General features: G+C 54.8%; 1 protein-coding gene across 1 annotated transcript in view; it reads right to left on the reverse strand.

Annotated features, from left to right (window-relative positions):
- Nucleotides 1–8211, reverse strand: part of ATCAY (ATCAY kinesin light chain interacting caytaxin) — a 28072-nt gene extending 19861 nt beyond the window's left edge. Inside the window, exons 1-2 of the mRNA XM_010966710.3 lie at nt 7835–8211; nt 5478–5595 (exon numbers count right to left, since the gene is read on the reverse strand). Coding sequence (XP_010965012.1) covers nt 5478–5554 — 77 coding nt within the window. The 5' untranslated portion in view covers nt 5555–5595; nt 7835–8211. The remainder of the gene's footprint in view (nt 1–5477; nt 5596–7834) is intronic.
- Between the last annotated feature and the right edge of the window lie 1321 nt (nt 8212–9532).

The raw sequence follows: 9532 nt of genomic DNA on the forward strand, positions 1-9532 counted from the left end.
TTTTCTTGAATCGGATCTGCACTTTGTGCATGGTAAAAACCACCAGGAGGTGACTGCCCATCACCCCTGCTCACCTGGGTGTTGGAATTTCCTTCCAGCGCCTTCCCTCATTTACGCTGCCTCCCCCGCACACATCAGCCCCAGGCTGCAATCCTGTTGTTCCAGAATTAGCTGGAACAATAATTTGCCCACGGACAGGGCACTCACTGTGCTGTAATGTTGACAGCATCTTATTTGCTCCTTATAGAATACCTATGGGGCAGGTAGAAGCCCATTTCACAGAGGGGGAAACTGAGGCTAAGCTGGAGGACACCTGGAGGGCTGAACCCTTTCCAGTGGTGAGGCGAGTCCAGGCATTGCCGTCTACTGCCCCCTTGTGCCCAGTCTGCACATGTGCACCAACCCCACAGGTCCACAGGGCTGCAGTTTTCAGGGCCAGGTGAGATCTAGTTATTTCCCCAAGCTCCCAGAACACCACAGCTCATGCAGAGCTGAACCCCCTCCACAAACTTAAAATGGATCCAGGTGGTTCCCTAAGCACTTGTTCTCAGCCCGGGACGGGCAGCCTGTGTAAATTTACCCCATGTAGAAAGTGGGGTTCCCCCTAATATTCCAGGTGTACCGTGTGGCTCTATTCTTCTGGTGTGGGTTGAACTGCATCCCCCCCAAGACATAGGTCTTAACCCCCAGTACTTGGGAATGTGACCCGTTTGGTAACAGGGTCATTGAAGATAATTAAGTTAAGATGAGGTCATCCTGAGGAGCGAGGCGGGCCCTACATCCAGTCAGTGGTGCGCTTATAAGAAGAGGGAAGTTTGGATACAGACACACAGAGGAGAAAGCTGTGTGCAGGTGGAGGCAGAGGCTGGAGAGATGCGCCTACAAGCCAAGGACTGCCGGCCACTCCCGGAAGCTGGAAGGGGCAGGGCAGGAAGCATCCTTGCCTGAGCCTTCTGGGGTATGGCCCTGCCGACACCTAGATTTGGGATTTTTAGCCTCCAGAACTGTGAGAGAATCATTTCTGCTGTTTTCAGCTGCCCAGTTTGCGGTTCCTTGCCATGACAGCCCTGGGAAACTCACGCACCCTTTCAGCGTGAAATCCAAGACCCTCTCCTGGGCACCCCTGCTGGACGTGGCGCGTGTGCGCCCGCCGACCCGACACCCGTAACCCAGCCCGGCTCGCGTGCTGCTTTCCCTGCCACCAAGGTCCTCTTTGCCCCCGTGCCTCGGCGCATCCCGCCCCCTCTGCCTAGAGGCCCCTTCCTGCTTTCTTTGCCTGGTGAAGCTGCCACGCCTTTAAGGCTGGGTCAGCATCCTCCAGGAGGCCCTGTCGGGGCCTGACCTCCACCCGCCCCTGCACTCTGTCTCGGAAACCTCCCCTAGCGCTGAGTCTGCGGTACTGAGTGCTAAGTGCTTGCTTCCTGGGCAGGCTGTGAGGCCTTGAAGGGGAGGAAGTACCTCTTCCTCTCTTGCTTTGATGAGCCAGTCACAGGCCTGGCCGCGGAGCAGCAGCCCTCGGCAAGGGTTGGCTGAAGGAAGGACTGAGTGCCACATTATGTAAGTGGCAGGGGAAGGCCAAAATCTAGAAACACCTGTCACCCTGAAATAGCTGTTGCTGCAATAGTTCTGGCTTCAGAGGCAGCTCCCGGATCTAGTTCTACCCTCAGATCCTAGCCTCTGGCTCACTGTGACTCATGGTGTGAAACGAAGGAGTTGGGCATAAAATGTGGGCCTCAGGACCTATGACCATGCCTCCTGCTTCGTGACAGGTGCCCCCAGCTTTGGTGGCGTGAAGGTTGGCAGTGCCGCCTCAGTGTCCTGTCCAGGGCTGCCCAGCCTCTGTTTCTGCCTGACCGTGGCCACTTCCGGTGCGCAGTAGCAGCCAAAACTCTTTCTGGACGTGAGTAGGCTTTTTCTAAGGCTCAAAGCTGGGCCAGCAGCACTGGGGCTTAGTAATAGGACTCCTGCAAAGTTAAGCCAAGGGAACCAAAGAGGGAAACTGCTGAAAGGCGTCAAAAATTATTTATCAGCAATTTTGGAGTTTCAGATGCTCAGATAAATCTGCCCTTTCTCCTTCTGTGCAATTTCCAGCACCTCTGTCTGTTCATCTGCCCCAGACTCCCCCATTTTCCACGTGTCCCCAGTGTCTTGCCCAGGGCGTGGCATCCCGTCAGTGCCTACCTAGCACTGGAATGAATGAATTGGGAAATGAGGCCGTGAGACAGATCATCTTCAGGCTGCTCCCAGCTCAGGATCCACAGGAATCTGCAGAAAAGCAGGCGGTGCAGGAAGATGCCACAAAATGACGGCAGCAGGAGAGGCTGTGGGCACGCCTGGGGCAGCTCAAAGATGCCCTCAGGCAGGGACCCCTGGGCTGGGAGGAATAGAATTGGGGGTTGTCTGGCGTCAGACAGAGGTGCTTATGTTGGGACGCAGCTGGACGCCGTGTTAAGGAGATGTGCTCACTTCCCCCAGAACGAGGAGGACAGACACCTGGACCAAAGCGTGTTCTTGACCCAGGGCCACACAGCCAGGCCACTGTCCTGCAAACACTGAACTACTGAAAAGGGAGAGGAACCCTCTGCAGCTGGGGAGGCTCACTTGAAATTCACATTTGCAGCTGCAATCAGCCCCATTTTGTCTCCACAAGGCTTGGGAGGGGGGTCTCTTTTTATGGAGGGGGATGGAAAAAAGGAACCAGTGTGAATCAGATAGAGCTGATACGAATGATGCTGATACCGAGGGTGGCAACCCCTGCGGGCAGCCCTCCTCGTTTTCACAGCCTGTCTCGGCCGCCTCGCCCCACGCGCCTCATTGAATTCCTGTGACTTTGTGAGCCAGAGATTACTGTCCCCATTTTATAGGTAGGAAAACCGAGGTACAAAGATGCTCGAAGAGCTGCTCAGGGTGGCCGAGCAAGCCCATTGGAAACTGGAATCAGACCCTGTAGTCATTCAGTTCCACAGCTCGTGCCCTCTTGGTTCCCCTGTGCTACTTGAAATAAAATTAGAGTAAGCAAGGTGAGCCCTCTGCGGTCATCAGAGACTTTTTAACATCCAGGAGGGGCTGGGGTTTGCTGCCTGGAGGAGGGGTTGAATCAGGAGGCTCTCGAAGTCTGGACCCAAGAAAGCTTTGGTCTCGGTAGGGGCCAGACTTTGTGGACGGAACAGTAAGCAATGCTGGGACTGGTTGGAGACGCCTCCAAACCTATCTGCTTCCACTTTTTCCATGGGAGGAAACCTATCTCCCACACCTGGAGCGAGGGACTGCTCTCAAAGGCAGCTCTTTCCCATTCCGGAGCATCCCTAACTCCACCAGGAGTCCTTGCCAAAAATGATCCTTAATTCGCCCAAACTGCCAGGTCTGTGCGCCATGAGACCCTCTTTCTACACACCTAGGCATTAGCACTCCTTATATTGAGTTGAAGAGAAAGACTGGTAGGAGGGAACGCAGAGCAAAAGACATTCTAACAGTGAGAGAACCGGAGGCCGGCACCAACGAGATCGCCGTCTCTTTCCCAAAATACCTGTATTCCTGCAGACAACGGTACTGGGCAGACAAGAGATTCTCGGCTGTTTTGAGATGGGACACCTATCGGTTTCAGAACCACGAGTATGTGCATGAAATGTAGACAGTGAGAATGACTAGATTTGGGAGAGGGCCAAGACTCTCAAATGAGGGGGTGATGCCCTCAACATTGCAGCTTCACCTGGGACACAGTCAGCAGGAAGCTCCAGACGGCCCCCACCGGCCCGTTTCGCTTTTGCATGGGGACGGCCGGATAAAGCATGTCCGTATCGGGCCATTTGAGTCCATATAGTCCGCATCCGTTTTGTGGTCGCCCATCAGCCTAGTTCTGCCCTCAGTGCCTTGCTGACCGCTGACCGAGGTTTTGTGGAGCTGGAGATCCTCCTCCAACTCTCCTTTCCAGGGTGAACGTGCCCCGTCCCTTAGACTCTTTCTTCCCAGATGGTTATGTAGCTAACTCTTGGGCATCACCTCCTGGGGGTGAACTCCTTGCATTAAAGTGCGAGCGAGCTGGGCAGCTGTGTCCAGCCAACGAGTTAGGGGGAGCCTGTGCTGACGGCGTTTTCTCTCACCCCACGCCACGCGGAGGAGAAAACAGGAGAGAGACAAGTATCTGAGCCGTGGGCGAGCGCCACTTCCTCCCTGCAACTCCTACCAACGACCGTGTCTCAGTATCTATTGAGCGCCGACTGTATGCCAGGCTCCATTCCGGTGGTGCTGGCATACAGCAGGGATCAGACCAAAGGCCCCTGCTCTCACGGGTCCCACGGTGAGGAGCAGACTGTAACCAGAGAAGTATGTGAAATACTTAGCGTATTAGATCGTACGACTCTCCTGCGGCTGTTCTAACAGATTACCACACATTTAGTGGCTTAAAACAGCACAAATGTGTTCGCTTACGAATCTAGACGCCAGAAGTAAGTCGGAACTCAGTTTCACTGGGCAAAGGCGAGGTGTCAGCGGGGCTGGTTCCTTCTGGGGGCTCCTGGAGAGAATCTTTATTGGTGACTTTTCCAGCTTCTAGAGACGCCTGCCTTCCTGGGTTCGTGGCCCCTTCCTCCCGTGACTCCAAGCTGTCACTTTCGTCATCACAACTCCTACTTCTCTATTCAAATCCCCCACGGCCCTCCTCTTCTGCCGACCCCTGTGATTATGCTGAGGACCCACCTGGATAATCCAGGATCATCTCCCCGTTTTTCAGATCCTCAACTCGATCACATTTGCAAGATGACTTTTGCCATGTGAGGGAACGCTCTCCGGCTCCAGGGATTAGGGTGTGGGTATCTTGGATGGGCTGTTACTTAGGAAGGAGACAATTCAGGGACTGGGGGAGGGGATAATGAAAGGGCCAGGAGGGCCTCTCTGAGAAGGTGGCCTCTTGGTGGAGACCTGAAGGAGGTGACAGAGGCAGGTGTCTGGGGAAAAGTGTTCCTGGCATGGGGAATAGCCAATGCGAATTCTGAAAGTCAGAGGAAGCCCAGCACAGTGAAGGAACAGGAAGGCAGATGCTGGAGCTGGAGGGCATGAGGGGGCGGGGAGTGATGGGAGGTGAGGGTGAAGAAGAAAGTGGAGGCTGAAACCCGGATGTTCTGTGGGAGGAACATTTGCCCCAGGGTTTTTAAGCAGGCGTGTGACACTGCCCCTCTGGCTGCTGCAGGTAAAACTACACTATTACCAGGATTCATGGGAACCCAGGTGAGATGATTGTAATCATCCATGAGATGGTTCTAGAAGGATGTTTTGATTTCTTACAATAGTGTGGGAATGGGAGCTATTTGGGCACTTTGGCAGGAGTGGGGATGAGGGGAGGTGGGGAATCAATCTTAAATAATTCAGCAAGTGTTAATTATGTGCTTGGCCTGGTCAACTGGGGTGTCTCTGCACCACATCGGGGAGAAGGGCCGGGCCGACTCCCTCCGCAGCTGACACGGAGACCTGGGGAGCTGTACCTGGGCAGAGCCTCGTCCTGCCATTCTTCCTTCACGTCCACGTTTTCCATCCGGAGTGTGGCTTCGGTGGTCCCCATGGGGGCTGGGAAGAGGTACTGACTTGATGCAGGGATGAATCCTGAAGGAGGGCCATGGACGGAGGTTTTACTGGACAGTCATCATAATGACCACCCCCTACCCACACAGAACTTCCCCGAGATCGATCTGCAAAGAGCTGTTGGGTCTATCATCTTACGGAATCGTTGTCCAGCCCTGTGAGGCTTCTCCATTTCACACGTGAGAAAATAGAGGCATGGAAAACTGACCACCCATGTGGGTCTGGAGTCTGAGCCAAATAAGGAGCTGAGCCTCCAGCTATAAGCTACCTTTGAAGGTCTGAAAGTCACCCTCCCCATGGGACCCTCACCGCCCCTCCCCACCTTGGACTTCAACTGGGAGGCAATAAAGTGAGTTAATGCCATTTATACCAAAATGTTGATGACTGATATGATTAAGCTCCCATGCTGGGACCAACATTCAAACAGGACCTGGTTAACCCCAACCCATCTCTGTCTGCCCCAGCCCACCTGTCCTGCCCCTCTGTACCCCCAACCCCCATCATGAAGAAGCAAGTCCTGACAACCTGACCCTAGGATTGAAAAAGGCAGTGCGGAAAGTGACTGGGACTGAGAATCAGAATCATAATTATTACCGACTACAAAATGCCAGTTTTGTTTTGACCGGCGTGAGGAGGCAGCTGGGAGCAGAGATGGAGTGGGGGCTGAGGTGGTGGCTTAAGTGCGGGGCTGTCTGGGAGTGTGGTCAGAACCGCTGAGTGAGGCTGAATTCGGGTCTACCTTGGGGCATGGTGACTTCCCCTGCCTCAGTTTCCCTGTCTGTAAATGAAGAATTGGTCTAGAAACGATCTCCATGATCCCTTTGGGCGTAACACCCAGGATCTCATGACTCAAATAACAGCACAGGTTCTGTGCTTTAAGCCAGTGGTTCGCAACCGGGGCTGACTCCTCCCCCTCCCCAGGGCGCCTGGCAATACTTGAAGGCGTTTTTGGTTGTCATAAGTTGCGGGGGGTGGGGGCTACTGGCATCGCGTAGGCGGAGACCAGGGGCGCTGCTCCACACCTTGCAGTGCCCAGGATGGCCCCTCGTGACTAAGAAGGGCCCGGCCCCAAAGGTCTGTGGATATGAGAGTGAGAAGTCGTCACCCTCACTTGCTAGCCCCTAAGGTCCCCGCCTCCACCCCTCCCCCTCCCCCTCCCCGCTGCGGCTGCCCCTCTAGAGCTGGTTTGTGGCTGTCAGTTTGGGTGTGTCTTCCAAAGCCCCTCGCTGGACCGAAGCCCCTGTGGATGGTGGGCCTGCCTCTGGGGTAGCAGCTCAGAGAGGGAGGATTCAGAGGCAGCCCCAGACGGGAGAGGGCCAGGTGGGCAGGAGGGGATGTCTGAAATTTGACCCTTCCCCACCTCAGTGAGAGTTTCTCACTGGATTCTCGTCACTGCCCTGAATGTCGTCATTCATTCATGGAGGAGGGACAGCAAGATGCAGTATGGGAAAAAGAGAGATCTCTTCCTGATGCTACGGGCAACAACCACCCCAGAGCCTTCCTGCGAGGGAACGTTCCCGTCAATAGAAATCCGTTTTTTCCGAAGGGAGTGGTCTTTGCGCCTGTTTTCTTTATCCAGAGCTGGGTGTGACCTCAGCCCCCGGAAGGGACCACCCACCTCCGCCCCACCCACAGCTGAGGATCTGGAGTCACACGAATTGGCCCCAGACTCCTCTCAGTGCGGGGTGTGGGGGCGCCCCCGATGCGCTTGGACGCTCCTGCGCTCTGGGTCTGACTTCACGTTCCAGGACGGCGAGCAAGGCAGCGAGCGGAGGCTGACAAGCGCTCCTTGCCGCTGTGGTGCCGAATGGTTAGCACGTCACACACGAGTTCGGACCGAGGAGGAGGAATCTCCGTCTTCAACCATCTCCCTTCCTCCCCACCCATAGGCAAGCCTCTGTGTACACACCTATCAAATCCTTTCTCCAAATCCGCTCACGGCGTTATAAATAGGAAATGCCCAGAGGTGGGACGTGTACGTTTCGGCCTCTTAGGAAGCGTCCCGGAGAGGGGCGGACGGTTTGATCCGCCTGATCTCTAAGCACGTCCTGGAAATGGTGCAGTCCTCTGCCTTCCAGGTGAACGGTGGGAGAGGAGGCGAACTGTGGGGGTGTGTGCGGCGCGTGGGGGAAAATGCAGGTGTTGCCATCTGAAGGATCACAAGACCGCGGGTCTCCGCTCCCACCCGCCCCGCCTGCCAGCAGCAGACGCCTAGGGACAATCTCCCTCGGCGGGGCGAGGAGGAGGAAAGGGGACTCACCTCCGCGTGAGTCCCAGCTACCTCCGCGGCCTCTCCCGGCTACGCGCAAACAAAGACGATCCCCGGGCGGATGCAGCCGGGCATCCCTCGCCTTCGGAGCGCGGTCCCCGGGCCTTCAGAGCATCCGAGGAAGATGAACGCAGGGGCCGGCTCTGCATCCAAGGAAGGTCACCCAAAGCAACGTGGCGGGCGCAGAAGGGAGCTTTTGTCCAGGGACGGGGAGCGGCTTGCAGTTAGCGGTCGGCTCCCCCTCGCTCAGCTGCGGCTGCGTCCCCTGTCATCGTCACAGCTCGTGCCTCCGAGGTGTTTTCTTCTTGCCAGCTCGCTGCTGGCAGAGGCTCGGCTTCCTTAAGACAGTTAATTATGCTGCTTTTGTGTGCAGGGTGGGTGGGTGGGGGCAGGGCTGACCAAAAAGCACAGCCCCCTGCCAGAATCGGTGCTCTCCATTGGCTGAGAGGGGAGCATTTCTAAGAGCCTCACCAGGGGCAGAAGCGGAAATGATTTCCTGATGGCGCATCACAGATTTAAAAACAAAACAAGGAATAAATAAATAAATAAATAAGTGGCGGCGATGGCCTCATTCCTTAGATTAGGAGGAGGGGAGGGAGTAATTTTCTCATGGACCCATGTCATGGGTCCCTCAGCCGGCCACTTACTATCATAGGCCAGCCTGGGTGCTGGGGAGGCAGAATCTTTGCAGACACACTTGCTCGGGGCCGCCGAGGGAAAGGCGCCCCCTGCAGTTGTGCGTGTGGTAGCGCCGCCCTGGGAGATTTCAGGGCCTTAATAGAATGGTGCAGAGTTGAGTGCATCCTCTGAATTCAGACCATAAGTGGGTTTGAACACTGGCTTGGCCACTGACTAGCTGGGGGACCCAGCGGGGTAAGTGATTTTTTCCTCTGGGACTCAGTTTATTGTACTGGCGTTTCAGCGTTTAATGAGATGTTGCCCGTCGGGGGCTTAGCACAGTGCCGCAGCATGAGAAAAGTTCTCTGCACGTTTTTTTTTTTTATTCCGGTGTTGCTTTAAAAAAAACTTTAGACTGGTAGATTGAATGGGTGCCCCCCTCAAAAAAGATATGTCTGTCTCCTAACCCCTAGAACTTGCGAATGTGACCTTCTTTGGAAAGAGGGTATTTGCGGATGGAATTACGTTAAGGATGAGATCATCCTGGATTTAAGATGAGCCCTAAATCACATGACAAGTGAGTTTATAAGAGAAGAGAAGGGGAGAAGACCTGTGTGGGGGGACACCACGTGAGACAAAGAGATCAAGGTGATGCCTCTGCAGCCAAGAGATACCAAGGATCCCCAGAAGTCCCAGAGGCACGGAATGGATTCTCTCTTACAGTCCCTAGACTACCTTGATTGCAGACTTCTGGCCTCCAAAATTGAGAGAGGAAAAAAATCGTTTTGAGCCACCTAGTTTGTAGTACTTTGTTATGGCACCACAGGAACCTAATGCGTGATCCCTTAGTAGGAACAGATGTTTATTGTTACCTTCTGTCCCTCTTAATCACTCGGTTGTTTTTTCACCTATTCTGTGAACACATCAAATTCATTGCCACCACAGGGCCTTTGCACAAGCTGGTTCCCTCTGTCAGGAGTGCTTCTCCCTCAGACGTTGGCATTATTCAAGTGTCAGCTGAGAAGTAATCTCCTCAGAGAGGCCTTCCCTGACTCCCCCTATCTTGCCTCT

Source organism: Camelus bactrianus, chromosome 22, assembly GCF_048773025.1.
Source record: "Camelus bactrianus isolate YW-2024 breed Bactrian camel chromosome 22, ASM4877302v1, whole genome shotgun sequence".
NCBI classification, from domain to species: domain Eukaryota; kingdom Metazoa; phylum Chordata; class Mammalia; order Artiodactyla; family Camelidae; genus Camelus; species Camelus bactrianus.